General features: G+C 60.2%; 1 protein-coding gene across 3 annotated transcripts; it reads left to right on the plus strand.

The window, feature by feature from the left end:
* The first annotated feature begins 2,019 nt into the window (after positions 1–2,019).
* On the plus strand, positions 2,020–22,749 carry INSYN1 (inhibitory synaptic factor 1). Of its 3 annotated transcripts, none has more exons than XM_062583853.1 (4): positions 2,020–2,066; positions 2,392–2,566; positions 2,876–3,662; positions 21,761–22,749. In XM_062583853.1, the coding sequence occupies exons 3-4, from the start codon at positions 3,474–3,476 to the stop codon at positions 22,388–22,390; spliced, it is 819 nt and encodes a 272-aa protein (XP_062439837.1). In that variant the 5' UTR covers positions 2,020–2,066; positions 2,392–2,566; positions 2,876–3,473; the 3' UTR covers positions 22,391–22,749. The 3 variants fall into 3 exon arrangements, with proteins under 3 accessions (XP_062439837.1, XP_062439839.1, XP_062439838.1); XM_062583855.1 differs by having other exon boundaries at positions 2,030–2,066; positions 2,395–2,566; XM_062583854.1 differs by lacking the exon at positions 2,020–2,066 and having other exon boundaries at positions 2,307–2,566.
* Positions 22,750–23,857: the final 1,108 nt, after the last annotated feature.

Here is a 23,857-nt window from a genome sequence, read left to right on the forward strand (position 1 = left end):
TGGCAACACTCTGTGTTCATTGATTTATTTAACTCCTCTCAAAATATTTGCAGGGAGGTGAGCGTCGGGGGGGGAAGAGGCAGCACTGAGCTCAGGGCAGGCAGGTATCGCACAGCCCGGTACCCACCACGTGAGCAGCGCTGAAGCTGACACCACTCATCTCCCTAGTGGCCCCATAGGCACACGGTGGGGACAGTGAATAATTGCTGGGTGCTGCCCGCGGCTTTTCAGACCTCTGTTGTAGCCTCCTGGAATCTCTTTTCCAAGCTCTACTTTATTCAGTTGCTCCTCTTACAAAATTTATCTTCTCGGTTTTGTCGCCTTTCTCTTCATCTTTCCCTGATCTGCTGTGTGCACGCCAAGATGAGCAAACCAGTACGTCAGACAGCATTTAAGACATTGGGACATCATGGATTTATACTGGTGCGGCAGGACACACTATTTCGCCACCTCCTTTCTTTCCCCAAATTACTGTCCTAGTATTCCCTTTGATTTTGGACTCTGCCCAGTTAACTACAGAGGCAGAGCACCGGTCCCCATTAACGGCTATTAGAGGAGATCTGACCATCGGAGCAGAGGAGCGAGAGCCAGCGTGGTTCTCGAGGGTCCGTGTGTCAGGTGTTCACACCAGCCAGCCTTCAGGTACAAATTGTTGCAAACGTTCTGAATTTCTCTGCCTTTTATGCCGGCTCCTTAAGGAGCCATGGATTTTTCTTTTTTTTTTAATCCAAAGGAGTTTAGAAGTCAGGCTGATTCTTTTGATCTCCCCGATGCAGGAGTCGACTTCCTAGCAAATCCTGCATGCGGGTGGGCTCCCTGCGGGTTGCCCAAGGTTCCTTCTGAAAACTTCACACCAGCGGTGCTACTACACGCTAAAATATCATTGCAATAACCCTGCGCCCCGAGAGATTTAGCACCGACATCTGCCACGCGCCCCATTGGCGCTGCCTTCCCCAAGACGCACCGCGGGCCGCCAGCCCTCGCCGCCGGATACACAGCTTGCACAGATCAGCGGAGCACAGACCCCCCCCCCCGATGCAAGCTTCCTGCGGGAGCGGGGAGAGCCCCCGTAAGCGTGCCCGGCGCTGCGACGCACGCCGAGGGGCGGCCTGCGCCAGCCGGGAGCTCACCAAAGCTGCGGCTTGGAGGATGAGTCAGATCAGGTCCTAAGCCAAAAAGTGTGTTCAGCAGTTTTGATTCCACCCGGTAGGAGGCAATAAATAACACGCGCACGCGTGTGCACGCGGGCGCACACGCGCGCGCGCCGGCTCGCCTCTCGCAGGCCTGGGATTGCCACCTATCGTCGAGGTTCAGCTCTGAGACTGGAAACTCTCCTCGCTTATACCGCTGCCAGATTTGGGGGCTGAATTTTCCCAGGCTGGGTCTCTGCGTCAGGCGGACCCCCCCCCCCGCCTCCACACACACACTCACACACACACGTGCATGCACACACGCACACACACTCTTCTGCTTGTTTTTTTCCCACCCAGGCGAGTCAAATCCTGCAGCACGGACCACCGTTAAGGTGTTTTTCTTGCATTCATGGAATTCCAGTGGCTTTTGCAGTCCCAAGGGATAACGGGCCCTGAATGTGACCTTCTTTTTTTTTTGGGGGGGGGGGGTGTTAAGCCCCGCTGTCCCCTGCATGGGGACAACCACCGCGCTGGGGGTGGGGGTGGGGGATGCAGCCAGCCCTAACGCGCCCAGCCGGCGCTTTTATGCCCGCGGGCGGGAGGGGAGGGGGGGACGAGCAGAGCCACCGCCGCCCTCGCCGCCCGCGCGAAGGGGCTCCCGGCCCCTTTAAACCCCCGCCGCCCGGCGGAGGCTCGGCCCCTTTCTCTGACACAGGCGCCGCCGGGGCGAGCCGAGCCGCGCCGCGCCGCGCCGAGCCGAGCCGCGCCGAGCCGCGCCGGGAGGCTGCGGCCGCGCCGCGCCGGGCGCCGTCCGCCGCGCTCCGCCCGCCCCATGGCGCTGCCCGGGGCGCCGGGCGCCGCCCGCCCGCCGCCGCCGCCGCCGCCCGCCCGGCGCCCGGGGAGCGGCCCGCGCTGAGGCCGCCGCCGCCGCCGGTCGGTGCCTGCGGCGCGGGGGAGGCTGCGGGGCCGGCGGGAGGGATGCGCTGGCTGTCCGCGCTGCGGGGCAGGGAGCAGGGTTTGGGGCGGGGGGGGGGGGGGGGCTGAGTTGGGGGCGGGAGGGGCGGTTTTGCCCCCTCCCCCGCCCTTCCCCTCCGAGGCGGGGCCGGGGCTGGGGCTCGAACCCGCGGCAGCGCTGGGGCTGCGAGGCGCCCGGCCGCCTCGCCGGCCCCGCTCCGGCGGGCAGAGCCGGGGGGGCCCCGGCGGCCTCTGCCCGCGGGGCAGGCTGCCGCCTCTGCTAACATGTCCCCCCATCTGACAGCAGCCGAGCGAAGGTGGCCCCCGGACGCCGCTTGTGCCACGCAAGAGCCCTGAGGGAGGAGGAAGAGGAGGAGGAGGAGGAAGTAAAGGAGGAAAAAAAAATACAAGGAAGGGCTTGGACTGGAGCCAGGGACGGGGGAAAAGGAGGATCTGGCTGTCTGCTCGCCGCTGTGCCGGTAAGTTCCCGGGCTGCTTGTCTGTCCGTCTGTCCACGGGGCTCGGGAGACCCGCGGTGTCGCCGGGGCTCAGACCGGAGGGGAGGGGGGAGCTGGGGCAGGCCCAGGCTCCATCCCGCACCCGCCGGCCGGAGGGGCCGCCCAGACACGGCGGGGTCCCCGCGAGCCCGGCCGTGGCCTGTCCCCGCAGCGGGGCCACGCTTGAGGCAAGGCGGGAGGGAAGACAGAGACACCCCCTACCTCCCCCCCAGGCTTTCCAGCTCCAGAAGGAATGGCTCCCGCACGCTGTCTGTCTGTCTGTCCCTGCAGGAGGGGGCCTGGGCAGCCCAGGACGCCGGGTGCCCCGCCAGAACACCGGCCCAGCGCCACGAGCGGCAGCCCGTCCTCGCCAGCACCTGGCGTCGGAGAGGAGGAACGGGGTGAAACGCTGGATTCGGGCTTCCCGGGACGTCCGAGGGGCTCTTCGTCCCCTCCCAGGGGACATTGCCGCCACCGCGGGCAAAGGCAGCCCTCCGCAAGCAGCGTGCTGCCGCCGGCCGCCTGCCCCATGGCCGCCCCGCGCCGCCCCACGGCCCGCGGCTGACGGACGCGCGCCCGGACCACCGAGCCCTCCTCCGGCGCCCGGGGCCCGGCTCCGCATGCCGCAGCCGGACCGGCGTGGCGAGGCAGCGCCCGGCCGAGCCTTCCTCCTCCGGCGCTCCCGCCCTGCCCCGCCGCGCGTCGGAGCGGCCTCGGCCGCCGCGAGGGGAGGCGAGCGTGCGGCTGCGACTTCCTCGGCGGCAGCGGGGCGTTAAGATGGTGAAAGCTCCCCGGGCGAGAGGGGCTCCGCGGACGCCAGGCCACCAGGCTAGGGGGGAGCAGGATGGACAGAGGCGTTGCGGCGGGGAGCCGAGGCCGGTAGGGAAGGATGAACTCCCGCACCTCCCAGGACAGGCAGCCCCGCGAAGACCCCGGCAGCGGCAGCAGCGGCAGCAACTGTAGCAGCGGCAGGAGCAACTGCGAGAGGGAGCGCATCCGGAGCCGCATGAAAATGGTGATCGGGCAACTGGAAGGCATCTTGCAGGAGCTCAAGGAGGTGGCCAAGGAGCTCCGGGAGGTAGGAGAGCCCGGGGCCGGGGGGAGCGGCGGCGGAGCTCCGGGCGCCGTCCCGGGGGGCTGAGAGTGGGGGTGGGGGGGGGGAAGGCGTTGGGGGGTGCAAGGCGTGATCACGCGTCCCCGGGGGGAAGCCGGTGTGCGTGCGTGGGGCGTGATGGCGCGCGCACGCACCCCCCGCCGCCGCCTGCAGGTTGCGTTCCCCTCCGAGCAGCCGGCGCGGCGGCAGCCGGCGCGGGGCGCGCGTGCAATCGCACGCCCCGCGGCCGCCGCGGCCCCGCTCTCCTCCGCGCCCGAGCGAGCCCCTCGGGCCGCCTCCGTGCGTCCGGCTTCCCCCCCCCCCCCCCGCCCCGTCCGCGGGCCGGCCGCCGCAGAGCTCGGCGCGACGCCGGGTCAGCCGAGGCAACGGCGCGGCCCCGGCCCCGGCGGTGCCGCGTTGCAGCCCGCGATCCCCGGAGGTCGGGAGAGGCCCCATCTTGCAAAACCGCTCGTTGACCTTGACTCCGAGCGGCCGCTCGGTTTGCCTGCGGCCGGGCGTCGCGCGGCCTCCAACGGACCCCCCTTCCCCTCGGCACTGCAGGAAAGGCTGACCGCCGCGGTGAAGGTCTCTAAGCCCCCGCAGCTCCCCGAGCCGGTGATCCCCCTGTTTGCCCGGAGCCCACGCTGGCTCTGCGCCAGCATCCTCCTCGCTCCCTCCAGCCAAAGCCCCCCGGGGAGCGCGTGCTCCGAGCCGGGTCTGCGGAGGGGGTCCGGAGCGCGGGGGGGGGGGGGTACGTGTGGCTGTACACCGTCGTGCAAAAGACTGAGTAGCTGTCCTGTAGTTCAGCTGTCGGGATGCACTTGTGCTGCTTCCTGTTAAAAATATATAAAAATATTTTGTGTGTATATATTTTATATATATATGCACACACACAAGCGTAGCTGGAGTTTCCTGCCGGCGCAGAGGCACAACAACGTTCGTTTGCTTGGTAATTTCATGCTGTCGCGGCTCAAAGCTTGGGTCTGGAGCCCCCAAAGCTATGGGGAGAAGGTGGACTCAGACGTGGCTGGTGATTTCGGACGCTTCCGCTGGCGCCGGGGGAAGCTGCGAACGGCAGCCGCTCGGCAGCCCGGAGCGGAGCTTGACCGCTCGCTTCTTGCGGCGGGCTGCGCGCGTACGCCTGTCTGCTCCGGGTACGTGGACCGAGCCAGAGGCGCTCGGCTTATTTCCGGAGCGGTGGGAAGCAGCCCAGGCTGCGGGAGCACGCAGGGGGCTTAGGGACATCTCGCCCGCGACGTGCCAGGCTGCAGGCGGTGGAGGGCCGGGGCTCAGCACCCCGACCCCGCCGGCGGCCGGGTCAGAGGAGTCTCGTACCGAGGGTCTTCCAGCAGAGCCCTGGAGGGGATGCAGAGCTTTACCGGCCTGGCAAGGGGATGCAAGCAAAGCACGGGCGTCCCTGGAGCAAAGCCACCCCTCCAGGATGCTCCGCAGGAGGCTGTATTCGTGCAGGGAGCAGCTGGGCATGCCAGGAGAGGTGCTCTGGGCAAGGGCGCCGGGTTGGCGGGGTCCTCCTGAGCCTCCCGGCGGGGGCTTTTTATCGTCCCCTTCTGCCCCATTTGCCCTGCAGATGCTTCGGCGCCTAGAGGGGTTGGAAAACTATGAGGTCAAAGCAGCGGGAGACGATCCCGGGGGAAGGCGGCCCCGGGGACAGCTCCGGGTCTGCAACCCGGCTTCGACAGCGCCCGCGCGCCGATGCCCCCGCGGCTCCGGAGCGTCGGGGCAGGAGCAGGCCGCCGGGGAGCGCCCGGATCCACGGGGAGAGGCGCGGAGCACCCGTTAGGCTGCGGCGGCGAGTCGGGCTCGCGGGATCCCCGAGATCCTGGGCGCGCGGCACGTCCCTCGGGAAGGTTGCGCTCCGTCCCCGGCGTTGCGGGGAGGCCGCCGCTCCGGGGGAGCCGGATCCCGGCGTTCTCCGCGGGCCTGCCCGGACGAGGGAGCCGCGTCCGTCCCCCCCCCCCGGCTTTCCTCGACCCGGCTCCGGCAGAGCCCCCCCGGCTTTCCTCTCCTCCTCTCGTTTCTTTGCCAGCTCCTCCTCCAGCAGGAAGCAAAACCCGTTAAATAACCCAGAAGAGGCCCCCGACCCTTGTTAACACCGATGGGGAAACCAAAGCCACTTCAGCAAATCCCCGAAGGATTAAAAAATAATAAACAAAATAAAGGCAGCGGAAGGCAGAGCTGTTTTCCGTTTAGCCCGAGCTCACTTCACGCTGCCCCGAGGGCCCGGAGAGGCCGTTACAACGGGACAGGGGTAATTTATGCCCCCTTTAACGGCACTTCCATAGCGCTGCAGATTTTTAAGGCCGGACGGGACGCTGCGCGAGCAGGGCAGGGGGAGGGCTGAGCGAGACCCGAGCCGTCGTTTCGGTGCAGCGGAGCCCCCGTTAGACTGCGGCGCGCGGTGCTGCGCGCAAGCAAGGTTTCCTGCCGCCGGAGCAAGGCGCAGAGAGGGGTTTCCAGATGCGGAGGGGGAAAGGCGGGCTCAGCTGCCCGAGCCCTCCTCGCGCGCCCCGTCCCCGTCCTTGTCCCCATCCCGCTGGCTGGTTGAGGGGCGCCTGGCGCGCTCCCGCCGCCGCGGCTCAGCGCACGCGCGCGGGTGGGAGGAGGCAGACTGGGTGCCTTGCTGTATTTCTGCCAAAAAGCCCTGCCAGTTCTGGGGGTGGGTGCAAGTTGTGAGCCAGCCCCGGCGGGGCGGCAGGAGCCGGGGAGCTTCGGCGCGCTTCCCGCTCGGGTTCGCCTGGGTGGCCCGTCTGCCGGCACGTCTCGGAGCAAAGTGGCCCAACGATGCAGGGAGGTGGCTCTTGGAGTCCCTCGGTGACATGTTTTGGGTAAGAGGCCCTAGCGGCTGTGCCAGGCCCGAGGGAGGAAGAGGAGCACTGGAGGGTCGTAGAGCCAAGGTGGGCCCAGCAGGTCCATGTGCTTCGACATTTCCAGGCTGGTGGAGCCTGCTCAGCCCCTGCCAAATGCTTCTTCAGGCTACGGACCACCGTCCTGTGCCCTGCTGTGCCCCAGCTCCGTGGAGATGCTACTGGGAAGAGGCATCCATGGAGAGCTGGCAGCATGCAAGCCAAGGGGCCAAGCTCAGCCCTGCGCCGCAGGGTGGCTTCTGCAGGAGGTGCCATGAAACAGTATGGTCCAGAGGGGACTTTGCCCCATGGCACAATCCTTGGACACCAGCGATGGTTCAGGCTGTCTCTGTCCAGCTGTAGCTGCCTCAGAGAAGCCGCTTGTAGTGCGGAGCTGTGCGGCCAAGTTGACCTCAAGCCTGGCCACCAGATCTTCCACGGGAGAGGGGCCTTAAGTTTAACCATTCTAAACAACTTCTATGACGTTTCCATAAAACTTCACAGAAATTCGTCATGTTTATACAGTGCAGTGTAAAACTCGGTGCAACAGCAGGCACTGGGAGCATCATACAGCAGCGCAAAGGCTCTCCGTGCAGGCAGCTGCAGTCCAGGCACCGATGGTGTTCAGGGCTCAGCGACTCCAGAAAAACACCGACTCCAAAAAAACACCGCAGGAAGGCCAGCCTGGGGAAACCCTCCCCTGGGGCACTACCAGGGTGCTTAGGAACATGGAAGTGTCATGCACACAGCCGTCTGCAGCAGGAGAGACTTACTGTTTTGGTGCTGCAGATCTGGTCATTGCAGACCAGAGCGCAGGAAGGGATTAGCAAACTGAAGGAATCACCTTGCAGCATCCCAGGCATGTAGAGATCTGGTTTTCTCTGTCTCTCCCAGTACCACAGGCTTTGGAAATTCAGCTCCTTATTTTGCACACACGATCAGAGCGTGTGTGCATGTGAGCAAGTTACGTGGAAATCTCTTCTAAGCCCACCCAGAGAAGTATATGGTAGACACCAGATGGCAAATTGTGAGCTCTAGGAAATCAGCATGGTGAAAGAAAAAAAAAAAAAAAACAAGCACCTGTGTTCCTCTACCTTGTACTTAGCAATTCTCCTTTTTTTTTGGTTGGACTTGCCTCCTCCTGCCCAGCTGAAAGCAAGAACAAGCTCCCTTGCGCCAGAGCTGCTTGTGCCTGCTGCTGATGGGCTTGGGGGGTTCTGAGATGAGCACAAGGCGGAGCTGGATTTTGGAGACTGCAGTGTGTATCGTTCTGCACCAGGCTGGGGATTGATCCGTGGGGCCCAGGCAGCCAGGCAATGCCTCCTGTCTGCCTATAAGGAAAAAAATGGATGATTGATGCTGGTGATTTTGCCTTTGTGTTTTGGGAGGTGAGGCCACCTCAAAATCCAGCTTGCAGAGGAGGACTGTGCTCGCACATCGGTGGAGTGTTTCGGAGATAGCACAGGAAGGTTGGGGGACCATCAGTATCTGCACTCAAATGTCCCACTCTCATGGGGTGTCCGCTGCCAGCTGCTGAATCCCAAGGTGGTGTCAGCCAAGTTGGACAGAGAGGGAGAGGTCTCATGCATCTAGCATCTTCCTGGTGGTTAGAAAGGAAAGGTGGTATCAGCCTTCCTGGAGAGGAATTCCCAGCTAGCAGCAGCACCTCTGTTGGCACTGCTATCTGTCAGGCAGTGATGTAGGGCAGACAGGAGCGCACAGGCAGGAAGACACCCTGCCTGCTGATGATGCAGCGAGGGCCAGCAGCTCCCTGCCCGAAGGGAGCCGAGGCAGGACCCTCCCTGGCAGGGCACAGACCCAGGGGCCTGAGCACAGCAGGCAGAGCCAGGTGCTGGTAGTATGTCTGTTGACACAGCAAGCAGTGAACTAGGGTCATCCAGGAAGTCCAGTGAGAAGTAAAATGAGATGGGGCTAAAGAGAGGCCAAGAGACAAGCTACCACGAGCATCTGAGGCACTATCTAGGAGATGACCTACCTGCAGTGCTGATCCAAGGTCCCAGCAGAGACAGGGCTGAGGACAGACACCTCCACAGCAGAACTCAGGCAGGGACTGAGCCCCCAGGTTGAGCTAAATGGGCTCCTAGGCAGAGGGTGGGGTGGGTGGGGGTCCCAGGTGGGGCTGGTCAGGGCCATTGATGCCTGTTAGCACCCTCAGGGCCCTGACAGTTGCAACTATTTGTCTATTGTATTGTCCAGATTGCCTTTTATCAAAAGTTTTAGGAAATGGGGCTATTAAGAGTGTGTCCAGATAGTCCTTGCCTGCACGGTCCTCTTCTTCTGGGAGCTCTGGGGTCAGCTGCAGCAAGAAATTAGAGTGGTGGCAGTCACCAAAGACCACAGGGGCTGAGGCTGCTGGAAAGCCACGGCATAGGACCACGGTCAAGGAGCAGGCTGAGGGCTTGGGCAATAGCAAGAGAAACCAGTGCTTGGCAAGAGGAGAGGGACAGAGCCTCTGATCTGATTTATCCGCTCAGCTGAACATGAGGCATTGCCCGGGTTTCCCATGGAGTTTAGGAGCCCCCAGGAAGCGCTCAGTGGGTGAGCTGCACTGCAGCAGCTGCCTGGTCCAGCACCCTGCTTGCCCACCCAGGGAGGTCTCCTGCAGACACTTGGGTGGCAAAAAGAGCAGGCAGTGCAAAAAACACTGCATTGGGAAGGATGGAGGGACATCTTGCCTGGGGCTGGCCTAGGTCCTGGCTGACCCGTGAAAAGGCACATCAAGGTCTTCCACAGCAGCTGAGGTATCCCAGTGCTGTTCCAAACCACGTCTAAGCTTTTTGTGATTTTTTTGGGGGGTCATCAGGGACATCAAGAGTTGCCAAAAAGGTGAGAGGCCAGAGCTGCATTTGCTTTTGTGGTTTGTCGGTGCCCAAGATCCCAAAGACCCCCAGCTGCAGGGTATGGCCTCAGGGTGTAGCACATGGCAAAGCTGAGCTCTTGGAGACATCACAGTGAGCTGAACGCTGGGCACTAGGCAAGTGAAGCCACCGTGGGACCTTGAACACCTCCATTTGGGCAGTGTCTCCTCTATCTGGGGCTTTGCTCTTCAGGTGGGAGTTGGGGTTGGATGCGCTTAGCAAGTGTGAGTCGCAGGGATCTGCTACTGCATGGGACACTCCGCCAGACCCATCCAAGGAGACCTTCAATAAGCAGTATTCAAGGGCCCTTGGTAGCCTTCTGCTTCTCTGAGATTTTGCAAAGCCCTGGTGGGAGGTTCTGGGTGACTCCTCACCACGGGGCAGCTGATGGCTTTGCAGATCTGCAAGACCAGTCACCCAAGGGTGATTCCTGCTCTGTCACTGCTCACCAGTTCAGCTAAGGCATTTCTTCTGGTCTGTCCCTGCTTCAGCAGCGAGTTTGAGTCTCGGCCTCAGCTCCCAGTGGATAATTTGGATTGCAGGCTGCTCCGACCGGGGAGGCACGGTGGGGAACAGGCCCGGCCCTGGGGAAGCTGCAGGTCGGGAGCAGAGCCCAGCGCTCCTGGGCTCCCCAGCCCGGTCCCCGCTGCTCCGCCGGTCCCGAGACGGCAGGCGACCGCGCGGTTTGGGAGCAGAGCTGCTTCACAGGGGAGCTCCGGCACGGGAGCCGGCTTTAATCCCCTGCCGCTGCCCCGGCACCCTCTGCCGAGGGCGATTCCCGTCTGAACACCAGCAAGCCTCCCGGGGCGTTTTACGTGTCCATTTTATTCAGGGTGATGTTTTACCAGTTTCTTTTCTCCGACTCGCCTCTCCCCCTCCCTCTCGCTTGCCTTTTGTGTATATAATTATTCCCCAGCACTCCAAGACAGGGCTGTATTATGTGCGGGGAAAATGATTATTAATTCTTCACCTGAAATCGCACACTGGAAGTACAATCACGCAGGAGGCAGGGACCGGAGGCGCTTCCGCCGAGCCGTTCGCATGCCGGCTGCCTCCCACTGCCCTCCCGCCTGCCGGCCTGGGCCCCGCATAGGGAAAAAAAATAAATCCAGCAGGAGTTTGATCCTCCTGGCGAGCCGGGCAAAGGTGCTGCCAGGCCCGAGCCCCATCCCGCCTCCGCAGCGTCGGTTGGACCAGCGTGGGAAACCAACCGTGGGAAATATTCGGGGGGGGGGGGGGGGGGGACGACTAAAGGAAATAACTCAACCACCTTTATCCTGCTGCATAACATGTTGCTGGTCTGAATACAGCCTCTAAATCCCCCTACGCCTTCGTGCTGTGGGAACGGGCGCTGTCTCCGCCGGGCATCCCCCAGGTACCACCCGGCCCCGGAGCAGCGTTGGGATCTGCCAGGTCTCCGTGCGGTAAAGCTGCTCTGGGAGGTTCCTGAGCTGCTGGTTTTAGTGGAAGGAAGATCCAGAAATGCTACTGTTATAATAAATACCTTAATAATGTTGTAATCGATAGGTGATTAGCCAGGAACGCTTTGGAAAGTTCACGAGGAGAAGGCAGCTTATTACTCTAATGACACGCTTTTCGAGCGCTGCGCGATGATTTTTGACCATTCAGCGGCTGATGGTTCTGCACGCGATCCGGAGGTTTGTGGTGCACTGGCACGGGCAGCGCGGCGCAATCGTTTATGCTTGCCAGCTCGGGGAGAGAGGCCCCTGTAACCCAGCTTTCCTTGGCTCCGATTAATCATTTATTTGCTGTTAAATATTTACTCGCCTTGCCTTCTCTGGAAAAGGGTTTGGAAACGCGGGAAGGCGCCTTTGCTGGAAAAGTTTGGCTGCTCAGTTGCAGGGGGGGCTTTCAGGGTGGCTGAAGTTGCTGTTTTCCCAGTGGAGGAGCGAGGCAGGAGATGGTTTTCGAGGAAACGGTGTCAGACGCCTCAGGGTTGACTTTGCCCAGCGGCATTGCCTCGGGAAGGGGGGGTTTCTGCCCAGGCCACGTGGACCCGTTCTAGCTCCCTCCGTGCTCAGCACACAGCGAGGGAGAGCACGGAGGGAGGCAGGTTGGGGCCAGCACGGGAAGCAGCCACGTGGGCTGCCTGGGGCACAGCCCGTGGAAACTGCTCTTCCTTCTGCGCCCAGACCAAGCAAGCTTCTTTCTTTTTGCGTGGAGGTGGGGAGCATCTCATGCCCCTTTTGACAGATGGAGAGCAGCATCTGAGATGCTCCAGTTCCTGAAAGGACCATTTGAAATCACTGAGAGCAGCTGGCAGGCCTGGGTGGCACCCTGCCAGCGCTCAGCACACCTGGACTTCAGGTCTGGGATGCCCTAAATCAGGTTTTTTGTAAAATCAACGTCCCCATGATCAGAGCTGCAAGGAAGAAGGTGCAGGCACCACCCGAGCTCCTGCCCTGGTGCTCCCAACATTGCGCTGTGCTGAGCTCAGGAAACCTGCACGGTCCCCCTGCATTTTGTTGCAATGTCCTACCAAAGGAAAAGTCCCCAGTCTGGCAGGGGGGATCCTTTCGCTCTGGGTTGGGAGAATGCAATCGCACTCTCCATCCTTGGTTTGCAGCCCATTCTCACGCCATCCGCCAGCTTTTCCAGGGAGCAGCACGCTGCCGACACTGCCTCTTGCTGCAAGAAGTTCAGTCCCTCTTCCTTTCAAGTGAAGTCTCCACCAAAACAGAGATGATGCTGTGGAAAAAAGTGCGTTCCAACAAACTGTCATTTTCCATTTTTTTTTAAAAAAAAGCCATTGAATTGAAGAATTCCCAGGTAGCCGGCACGTGCCCAGCGCCCTGCTCTCCCGCCCCCCGGGGCGGCCGCCCCTGTTTAATCGCCCCTGGCCCACGAGTGGTTTCTCCCCAAGGCTGAGCACCGCCGGCCCCGAGCGCCGGTTCACTTCAAAGGCAGGATTGTGGTGAAGCGGCCGCCAGCGCGCCCGACTTTGATCATCTTTGAGCATCTCCCGTCTCCTTCTGCAGCCCACCGTCTTCTATAGTAAGAGCAATACGTGTTATCAATTACCACCTGCACAGCTCTTCACCGGAGCTGATGAATCCATGCAGCCCATTCAGATGAAGCCTTTGAAGTCCCATCTCCTCCTCCCGCCTCGTCCATAGACTCTCCAGTGGCTTCTCGAGTTTTGAGGAGAATTAGCCTACGAATAGGAAACAGTGTGGCCAAAATGTTCACATTCAAGCCACCAAACCTAACTCACAGCTAGAGACCCACATGGAAAGTACTTGATTTGCAGCTGAGCTGGTTATTAAAACTCCTACTGAAAAAAATGCACCAGATGTTCAACATCTGCCTACCCAGGTATCCAGCTGGGAAAGGAAGTAGCCAATCTGGGACATCCAGGCTTTTATCATAAAACCTCCTGGCTCCCAGTGCTGTTTGAAGGTGTGGGGACCTTATGCAAGACCCCAGGGAGCCCACTTCAGGTCTCGTACTAACAGGGCAAGCTAAAGAGCAGGGTACACAGGTGCTTAAAGACCTTCTCATGAAGGTCATGAGACAGAAGGGAAAAGGTTTACTTGAAAACTCAGTAATGGAAATGTAGGTTATAGAGTGGCCAGAAGGGAAGAGCACAGAGTTAAAAGTATTTGGCAAGTGTAATTGCCAAGTACTGGGCTTGTGGCAATGGTCACAGAGACAAGGAGAAGGCGGTGGCTTCCTCTGCAGGTCTTGGCATGCAGGCAAGGACATGGGGTGGATGGAGGAAGTCAGAGCTGTGGACAGGCTGGCCCGTTCCAGCCAGCAACCTGATGGCTTTGCTCACTGTGTCCCCCAAAACACTTCTTCCAGATGGGCTAGTGGTATGAGTTGATTCTTCAGGCCTGGGATACTGCCAGGCTTGTACCTGCCCTTCCCTGTCCTGGAGATAGCTGCTTTCCCCAGGGGGAGGGTGACAACGGTCACCCTGTGAGAGGGTCACAGTGGCTGCAGTGGTTCGCTGAAACACCTAACGCGGTCAGAGAGCAGGACATGCTGCCGCTGGGCTCCCTGCTGCAAGGAGCCCGCACAGGGCTCTGGCACACATGTGGGCGCTGTCGAGATGCACGTGATCACAGTAGACAGGAACAAAAAAAGCAGAAAAAGACATTAAACCCTGTGCTTGGGGGCTGACAATGATCGCTCCTCAAGACAAGGATGAAGCCCGCAGAGAAGCACTTTCTCCAGGGTCCCTGCATACCTGTGGGTGCACACACTGCCCACCCTGGGTCCTCAGAGCAGCATCTCCTGGGTGGTCAGGCTGCAGGAACAGGTGGGAAATCCCACTGCAGCTGCACAGCTCCATCCCACCTTCCCCAGGAGCCGTCCCATTCAGTCACTCAGTCCCATAAGCCACGTGGAAAATGACCGGATCCACCTCACATCCCAACTGGGCCAGCGCAGGCGTTCCTTGTGGGGTGGTAATGCAGCGATGTGGTTTCAGAAGAAGGTGGCCCGGGGACTTTTTCCTCCAGGCTGGGCTGGGCTGCAGCCCGAGGAAGGCAGGCAAAGGCAGAGAGCGCCGTGGTTCCTCCCTGCTCTGGGGAAGCGTTGTAGGAGCTGGCTGCTGCAGCGAAGAGAGGCCGTAGGAAGCGAGCTAGGCACCTCCCATACTCCATTCGCATCACGTCCTCCCCCTCCGTCACTCCCGCCGCGCCGCCGAGAGGCTCTTGCAGCCTGGGTGGGAGTGTACAAAATGGGGCCCCACCACACCTGCCCCCAGCCTGGGCTGAGACCCCCGCCCCCACACGACACAGCTGGGTGCTCTCCCCCTCTGGGTCCCCTTTCTCCTGTAGCTGGAGGAAGCCTCCCACACCCAGGTTCCCAACCCACGCTGGGCCCAGGGGGCATCTGGGTCTGGCCTGCAGGTCCATCCCTCACCCCCCGACTTTGTCTATCCCAAGCTGTCACCAGGGGTGGCGGATAAGGGGCACGTGCCTGGTTGGTGGATGAATCCTTCCTCCTCTGGGCTCTTCCCTGCATAATCTGCAGTCTCCAGCAGCTGCCAAAATTGGCACTCACAGATATCTCAGATGGGGAAACTGAGGCACAGAGCAGGAACAGGTTCCGCCCAGGTGCCTCGAGATGGGGACAGACCCCATAACCCATGGTCCCTTGCTGTGAGCAGCAGGACCCACTCTGCCCCCAGCGCCGTGCAGGCAGTTCATCAGGTGCTCAGAACGAAGCTAAGCAACAAGACTAGCGCTAAGGTGTTTAGCTGGAGGACATCACCCCCACGGCCATCCTTGGAAATAAGCAGGCTCTTCGGGACCCATGTAGGGAGGAAAGCTCTGGTCTTCAGGGTGGGGGCAGCCTGGGCAGCTCTGCAGTTTTGCTTCACGCCTGTCTCCACAGCTCTCCAGGCACCCGGTCCCATCCAGTTGCCCACTCTGCCTCGCGCTGGCTCTTCCTCCTGCTGCTCCAGTGGGGAAGGATGAGCAGAGTTCCCCCAGCAAGGCCAAGGCCACCCCTCTCTGAGCTCTGCCGGAGATGGATCCATCCCCGAGCCCCTGCTCAGAGGGTGCAGTACGCCCCTTGGGCTCACCCAGACTTTGCAGGTGCAAAGCCACTCAAAGCGTCATTGAGCATTACGGTGTCAAAATGGTGCAAGATAAACATTGGAAAGGCTGCGAGCTGCCAGCCTCTGGGATTTAAGCCAATCTCTATGTAGTTGCCAGCAAGGTGAGACCTAAAGGCAAGGGAGGAGGAGGGCATCGCCCTCTCAGCACCCAGAGGTCACCCCCCAGCAACCATAGGGACAGCCCTGTTCTCTTCTCCATTAGTGGGCAGCAGAGCCACTTCTTGCCTCTGCAGACAGTGAGACCTTCATCAGGGTCTCATCCAGAGATCCCCCAGCCAAGGCTCCCCTGCTCCCTCACTGCTCCATCGCACCCAACTCTGGCAATGATCTTCCCACGACAGACCATCAGAGTGTTTTTAGCGGAGATGGAGAACAGCGTGGAGAGAAGACCAAATCCTACTTTACATTTAAATCCAGGCCTCAGCAGGTACCAAGTGTCACATAGGTACTTAATACCCCACCACCACCCATTTAAAATAGAAAGAGCGTGGAGAGCGCTTCCTAAAAATAGCCCAGAGCGAGCCGCGGCTGATGTGACACTAATCCCCGCGTGCCGCTGCGGGGACAGGCGCCTGGTAGCTCACACCGGAGCTGGCAGCAGGGAAGGAGATGGGGAGCTGTGCTTTGTCCCAGCACCACCAAGCTCAAATCACAGCCTCCAGCCAGTGATCCTGGGAACACACCAGCTTTTTTTTCCCAGACCTTTTATTAGGGAGGGAGGGAGGGGTATAGGAAGACTCCCCTATCGCTGATGGGAGAGAGGGACCCACCAGGTTCAACTCACCAGGTTTTGGAGGTCCTTAGGTAAAGCTGGGAGAAGTTTCCCCTGAACCTGGTGCTGCAGCCACAGGCCTGAGAAGCAGCTGGGGCAGAGCCTTCCCAAAAAGCAGAGGTGATCTCATTTCAACTCAGCATTTCAGTGAAACCATTTTCTGCCTTATTAAAAAAATAATAATAGCTGGGTGTTTCCCAGGACAGCTCTTTTCTCCTTTCTCCTAATTCTATTTTATTACTGCAAAATAAAAGATCACATGCTCTCCCACCCCCAACTCTTCCTCATATTTCCCCCCCTTCTCCCTCAAAGGAAAAAAGTTAAAAAAATACATATATATAGTTGTGTCTTGGGAACAGAAGCAATTATCTTCTCTAATTTGGACAGTTATATGCAGGTTCTGGGGTTCACACAGTGTCTGCTGGTCAGGAGGCTCAAACAGGGGTCCCACTTGGCTCGCAGCAGCCTTCAAAGCCAAAGCATTGCTGTAAGACATCCTCCAGCAAAGGACCTGCTAGCCTTTCCTGGGCTCCTCGTGTGGACAAGGGTCAAACAGGCAAGAAAGAGAAAAATCCAAGTCAATAGGAGAGGGGGAAAAAGCTCAGGTAAAGCACGTGTGTGCTTGCACACACACTTTCCATTATTGCTTGATGACCCTGTCCAAGAGCAGCAAGAGCAGAGCTGCCCCCGGGCAGGATGGGACCAGCCACAGAGTCTATCAACAGTCCCAGATGGAGCAAGCAGTGAACCAGGTCCACAGGCCACCCAGGAGACAGGGTTAGAGACAGAACTTGAGGCAAGCTACTTACAATGTAAGGCCAAGGTCCATTCAGAAAACAAAGCTGGAGACAAGGCTATAACACACATCCAAGGGGTCCACCCAGGAGATGAGCTACCTACAGCCTAGGTCCACCCAGGACATAAAGGCAGAGACAGGCAGCCCTAGCAGAGCTCAAAAAAGCAATTGATGCTCCACCTGAGCTTAAATGGGCTCATGGGCAGGCGGTCCCAGGTGGGCCTGGTCAGGGCCATTAGTGCATGTTAGTGCCCTCAGGGCCCTGATAGCCCCTGGCATCTCCGAAAAGGGGCTTTGTTCCTCCTCCCTGAATGCTTAGGGCCTGGTGGTTGGAGCACTCCTCTAATTTCCAACCAAAACTTGATCCTGGCTAGGCTGTACCCGTTTTTCCCTGGAAAGATGTTTTCCCACACCTTACATTGACATGATGTTACTGGTCAGCGTGCTCCTAGACAGCGATCCTTGGCGCTTCAGCCCAAACTTTCCTGGTGAGACAAAGCCAAGCAGCTCCAGGATGCCCCAGATGCTCCCCTCACTGTCCACACTGCTGGAGGCCACTGGCCAGGCCAGCAGCTGGCCCTGCTGGTGGCCTCGTCGGTGGCCCAGGCGCCATGGCAGGCTGAGCATCAAGGCAAGCAAGCAAGAGTGGGTCCCACAGTGCAGCTACTCCTCTGCCTTGGGGCCAAGGGACACCCCACTTGCAAAGAGGGGACATTCACCAGCCTCTGCTGGGAGCCTCAAGCCCTTCCATCCTTCCTTCCTTCTTTCCTTCCATCCTTCCTTCTTTCCTTTAGTCCTTCGTTCCTTGCTTTCTTCCATTCTTCCTTCATCTCTTCCTTCCATCTCTCGTTCATAATCCTTACTTCTTTCCTTCCTTCTGTCCTTCCTTTCTTTCCAGTTGGAAAACTTGTGGTTCATTTCCACCAGGAAAGAAGGAACTAGGAAAGAAGAAGGGAAGGAAAAGGAAGGGAAGAGAAAGGCAGTAATGAAAACTAGCAAGCAAAATGTTTGCACTCAGAGACACTGCCTGAAAAACGCCAGCAAAAAAGTTCTTTTTTGTTGCAGAATGATGGGTGTTCAGGCAAGACTAGGGAGTAGCTGTAGCAAAAATAATCTTAGGGCACTGGGGTGAGATGCGGAGCTGGATTTAGCCAAGGGGAGGACACAGCATCCCATGGGAGGACCCAGGCAGCCAGAGAGCTGCTGGGCACCTGCAAAGTGACCGTGCCGGCGCTGAGCCAGGACTTGGGGAGCTGGCATCCTTAATAGGGCTCCTGCTAATGAGCTTTTCCCTTTATAGTTTTGCTTCCCTGTATGTTGGGAAAGGCTCAGCCTCGGAAAGGGGTCTCCAAGCAGCTGTTGGGAATGGGAAGGAGAAGGTGGGGGTGCATGGACAGTTCAGTCACTGCAACACTGGGCCAAGAGGTAATTTTGACCAGACAAGCGTCCGTCCCTGAGTATAATCTGTCCTTGCGTCCATCCAGCAAACTCCCAGCTGGATGGATGGATTGCCACCAGCAATGTGCCCCCCAAAAGCGCCTGCATTCAGGGCAGATGTATTTACCTGATCCAAGTCCAAGATGCTGCTTCACCGTGACAGAGCCAGGGCAAACTCCCCGCAAAGTGCCTCTGGCCAGCGAAGGGCCCCAGCACCGCCACGGCTGCTGTTGCTCAGCGTTTGCGGGGTGCCGAGCGCAAGGTGCTAGCGCACGCAGATGTCCGTGCCGGGGTGAAATGCGGAATGCAGCACTGGATGTGCCAGCGCGGACAGGGAATGCCAGAGCTCCTGGGTGCCTGCCGAAGGATGCCGGGGTGCAGCCTGGGGCTCAGCACCCCGTCTGCCTCAGCCCCGCTGCAGGCTGGCAGTGCTCTCTGCAAGGAGGGCACGGGCCCTCTGCCAGCTCCCCCAGCGAGGCGAGCGCGGGGTTGAGAGGGGGGAGCAGGAAGTCCAGCCACCCTGCCAAAAATATGCGCTTAAAAATGCTGCTGATTTTAGTTTTCGCTTCGTGCACTGCCTCCCACACAAGAGAAATGCCACACACACACACGCACACACACACACGCACACACGGAGCCGTGCAGAAATATCAGCCAAGAAATCACACACTTCACCCAGACACAAAGCGAAGGCAAGGCTCGACACAGATGTAGCACCGGCGGGGAAGGCTAGTGCTCAGCCCCTGCGTGAGCCTGGGCAGGATGAGGCCCTGGTTGTGCTCGGGGCTCAGCAGACCTGGGATGAAAGCCCGCATCCCCCGAGGGTCCGTCAGGTGCGCCAGGCGGTGGGCGAAGTCGAGGGTGGTGGATGGGAGCGGGAGCCCTGCGGAGCCGACCGCCCCTGGGCTCGCTGCGGCGCCGGGCACTGCGCCGCCGAGGGACGGGGACAGCCCTGTCCCGGTCCGGTGCGAGGAGAGGGTCGGGAGCGATTGCTGCCGCCCGTTTTGCAGGCAGGAGAGCAGGAGCCGAGCGAGTCGCTCAGGTTCACGCAGGGACTCGGGCTGAGCCGCGAAGGCAGCCCAGATGTCAGACCATCTGCTCGGCGCCTTGCGAGCCCCCTCGGCCTCCCGCTCCAGCCCGCCGCGCCTGTGCCGTCTCTCCCCCTCCCGGCTTTGCCCGTTCGTCCGTCCCTGCTGCACCGGGCCGTGGTGACCGAGCGCCTCGCTGTGCACCCACGCGAGACTCTCCACGCACGTGGCACGATGGGCGCACAGGGATTTGCCCCCATCACCCAGGGAGCTGAGCGAGGCTGGGGCTGGGATCCAGCTGGCCCAGCTCCTCCTGTGTCCAGTATCCTCTGGCTGCTGGAGAGGAGAGCAGACTGGGAGGTGATGCCTTTAGGAGCCAGCGTTCAGCGCCCTGCTCCATTCCTGAACCGGCCGCTGCTGGCCCAGTGGGAAAGGTCCAGCAGCACATCCCAGTGGGAAAAGGCTTGGAAGTCCTGCAAACTCGAGCTCAGGGGCCGTATTCTGCTATCACAACTTGCCCACGCTGAGCTGACAGTGCCCATTAGCTTGTTCAGCATTTCCCCCCGTCGTGCTGAGCATCATCATCATCCCTCCCAGTTCAGTTCGGGTGGGTGTGGTTCAACTAGTTTGTCTCCAAGTGGGTTTTTGCTAAGCATCATGCCAACCTCATGGGGAGTAGCGAGACTCACATCGCTGGGCCATGTAAGTAAGTCCCTCGATGCTGGTGAAATGCCCAGCGGGAGCTCTGAGGTGACTGACAACTTGCTTCTGAACAGCTGTATGACACTCTGCCCTGGAAGCAGGACCCCCCTTCTTTGAACCAGAATTGAAAGCCGTGAGACTACTTGTCACGGTCTCTTACTGGTGCCCTGCTCATGTTTGCCAGGAGAGAAGAGTCCCCGTTGTTAACGAAAGCAGTCTAAATCAAGTCGTGATCAAAACAAATATCTTGCTTTAATTAACTGGAGGATGTGCAGGTGTTCATGAGATAAGTGCTATGAAAGTTCAACAACTTGATCTGTATTTGTGAAGGGAAAAACCCTGTTCCAAGCTCGACGTCTGCCTCTGATCATACCCTTCAGATTGATAGTGCAGTAGCTAACAACATCTTTAGGGACGCATGACGCCAATTGAAAATTTTTAGCAAACAGCTTCTGCTCTCCAGAAACCACACTTTCCATGATCAATATGTCTCATACAATTTAAAATGGCTTTTGTATAAACGAAAGTATTGAAGGTGGATGTCCAAATGATGATGACCCTGTTGCTTCATAAAGCCTTCCTTGAACACCTGCCTTCCCCCGAAGTGCTGACTGAATACCAAATCCAGGGACTATAACTATCCTCCAGATTTCACTCTGCTCTGATCTATAGTTCTGACTCCAAAAATAAGTGCACAGTTATCCTATAAAAGCAAATACCTTGACCTTAAAGGTGATGTTCAAGAACACATCACAGCATTAGCAAAATGACAGCTAACGTAATCATGAACAGCAGCTGAACATTTCAGCAAATCTGAGCAGAATTTGTTCTCCATCACATCAAGCCTGCTGGTGAAGACCAGGGCCCTGACTTGAGTCTTCAGAGAAAAGTGACCTTTTGGTTAACTCTGACTGCACTTTGTTCAGGACACCTGACCAAGGCTTGCACTGGACACACATTTCCCACTTTTTTGTGGTTTGTCACCACTCCTGTGGTGGCAAACGTCTTGTTGAGCCACCCAGACTTCCTCTGGGCGAGGACAGGTTGCCACATTCATCCATCACAGGGGCTGATGTGCTTCACGTGTGAAGTCACTGTACCAAAACTTCTGTCCTTCCTACTGAGTGGGGTCTCCTCGTGCTTGTAGGCAGCTATTGCCATGGACCTGGACCCCGAGAGATTGCAGGAGAACGCTGTTCCCAGAGCTCCATGTCTGAGAAAGGGCCACCTCCTGCGAAGGTGCCGCTCTGGGGGGAGCTGTGGGGCAGGAGACACATGGCACCTGCCTGTCACACCACAGCTAGGCGCTCGGTGAGGGGGACACAGCACTGGCTCCTGGACCCAGCGACCAGGAGCACGTCCGTGCTTTACATCTAGCCCTTCTTTAACCTATTTCTCTGGCTGGGCAGGCGTGCTGCCACCTTCTCTTGGGGCACGCAGGCCTCTTCCACCATCTGTAGCCCCTCGGGTGCCTCCAGGGCCTTGGGCAGCACTTTGCGGCCATCTGCTCAGGTGGTTTGCAGCGGCCTTGGGTACGCAGAGAGCTTGCGCAAGGAGCTCGGCATTGCCCGACGAGCAGAGGGAGGGCAGGTGGCCTCGGCACGGGCCGGCTGCTTGCTTCTGGGCCCTGGGAAAATCTAGGTGACCCTCGGCTGGAGGGGTGGCCAACCTGCAGCTCCTGATGGTCACGCTCGGCTCGCCGGCGGCCCGCCGCGGGTGCTGAGGCTGCCCGGTCGCCCCGCGACCAGCCGAGCGGGTGGCCGGCCGGGGGCTCTGCTTTCTCTTCCGGCCCCAGGAGCGCGAGTCACCGGGCAGCGGGAACTGGGACGTGACGGTCTGCTGCGTTCAGTTTTACAGGGCTTGTTTTACTGATGCCCGAGCAGCGACGGCCGCGGCTCGCTCTGCCCTCGCCTCGGGCCGCGGCGCGGCGGGGGGCGGCGAGAGGGGCGCGGGGGGCCGGGGCGGGCCGCCGCGGCCTCGGCTCGGTGCCACGCGGGCCGTCCCCTCCGCAGGTGGTGAGCCAGATCGACCGGCTGACGTCGGATTTCGAGTTCGACCTGGAGCCGGACGACTGGACCACGGCGACGGCGAGCAGCACCTCGAGCAGCGAGAAGGGCGGCGGCGGCAGCGGCGGCGGCGCGGAGCTGGGCCAGCTGGACCTGCTGGCCTCCGACATCCTCTCCGACAGCTGGGAATTCTGCTCCTTCCTGGAGGCCTCCACGCCGTCGGACCCCGGCGACGGCCCCGAGCCGCCGGCGCCGCCGGGCCGCCCGCTGCTGAACGGCGGCGCCCCGCTGGCCAACGGCCCCCGCGGCGGCACCCCGGACTCGTCCAGCGAGGAGGCCTTCGGCGGCGGCGGACCGGGCCCCCGCGGCCCGTCGGCCCGGCCGCCCGGCGCCCGCGAGCGCGTCCGCTTCAGCGACGAGGTGCTCTACCACGCGCTGTGCTGCGACGACGACCGCGGCGGCGGGGAGCAGCAGCGGCGGCGGCGGCGGCGGCCGGCGGCGGCGGCGGCGGCGGTGGCCGGGCTCCGCCGGCGGCCGCCCACCAGGAGCAGCGGCACGCAGACCGTCGCCGACAAAAGCACCCAGACGGCGCTGCCTTACGCGCCGGCCAAGGCGAAAATCCCGAATAAAAACTGACGGACGGAGCCCGGCGCGGGGTTGGGGGTGAGGGCGGGGGGGACGTTGGGCCGGGGGCCTGGGCAGGGGCAGAATTATATATATATATAAATATATATATATATTTAAATAAATCAATAACTGATAATAAAAACAACGTGAAAAAGGTGGCAGCGAGGAAAAAAAAAAAAAAAAAAAAAAAACCAACTACCTAACCGTCTTTTTCGAGGCTCAGGGAATTTTAAACTGTTTTGTGGACGGAGGACTCAGATCTCAATAAACCGTACCTACCAAATGGCAGCCTAATCGGAATAGCGGAGCGGTGTTACGAGCGCACACGCGGGCCCCGAGAGAGGAGAGACCCCGCAGGGCCGAGCCGGCCGGCTAAAAACTCCTTCCTCGCAGTGACGGGGGTTTTTTGGTGGGGAGGGGGAGAAAAAAAAGCCTTTTCAGGCTGCCGTATTGGTTCCGTTCGGCCTTTTCCGCCGGAAAACCGGGCTCTCGCCTGCCCGGCGGGCGCAAACCGCAGCCCCCGGCCGCGTTTAAAGCCCGTTTAAGGGCCGCGCGGGCAGGGGCGAGAGCGGCCTCCTCCGCGCTGCTGCTACGGGGGCATCTGCAGCCGCGCGAGCTTCGTTCCCCGCGTTGACCCTCCGGACCGGCGGCGCCGCGCGCCGAGCGCCGCCGGCCCCGAGGAGCGGAGCGGCCGATCAGCGCTCGCCACCGCGCGCCCGGCGGCCGAGGGCGCGAAGCCCCCGCGGCCGGCGCTCGGCTCCGCAGCCCTCGCTGCCGGAGGACGATGGCGGGAGGGGAAAAAAGCTCGGGGGAAAAAAAAGAAAAAAAAAAAACACATAAAACAAAACATGAACCACTGGGAGTTCCTATATAAGTCACTTCCAAGGGCGACTTTCTGCTAGGCACCGAGCTCTCGGTCAGACCCCCAAAAGCGGCAAAATTTTGCGTTTCCCTGCCCTCCTCGAGGTGGGAAAGGGTTAAATCAGCGCACGGCGCTGCGAGGGGCGAGAGCGAGCGAAGCCCCGGTGGGTCGGCCGGCCGGCTGGCAGCGCTGGTGCGGGAAGGGCGCCCGGGGGCCGCAGCAGCGCCGGCCCCCACCGGGGTCCCCGCCTGGGCGCGCTGGGGGAGGTGGGCTCCGTCCTTCCCGGTGCCTCCGCAGGAACGCGGACGTCCCGCGGTTCCGGCCGTTCTTCCCTCTGCAGACCTCAAGCGCATCTTTTCTTTGCCTTTCCTGGATGTGAAGGCTGGTGCTGGCTCCGCCGCTTGTAACTGAGTTGACTTGAACTGAGGTAGGTTCTGGTCAGGCCCGGTATTTCTGTGAAATTCCTCCAAGCTAGCCCAATCTTGCAAAAAAAAAAAATAAAAACTGAAAAGTCTCCCCAGAATAAACCTTCTCAGCACGTTTTGCTTTGCTTAGGGCTGCAAATAGCCCCCCGCGCGTCTGCCGGGAGACTTCACTTCTGAGCTCGTGGACAT

Source organism: Rhea pennata, chromosome 10 (genome assembly GCF_028389875.1).
Source record: "Rhea pennata isolate bPtePen1 chromosome 10, bPtePen1.pri, whole genome shotgun sequence".
Classification (NCBI taxonomy): Eukaryota; Metazoa; Chordata; class Aves; order Rheiformes; family Rheidae; genus Rhea; species Rhea pennata.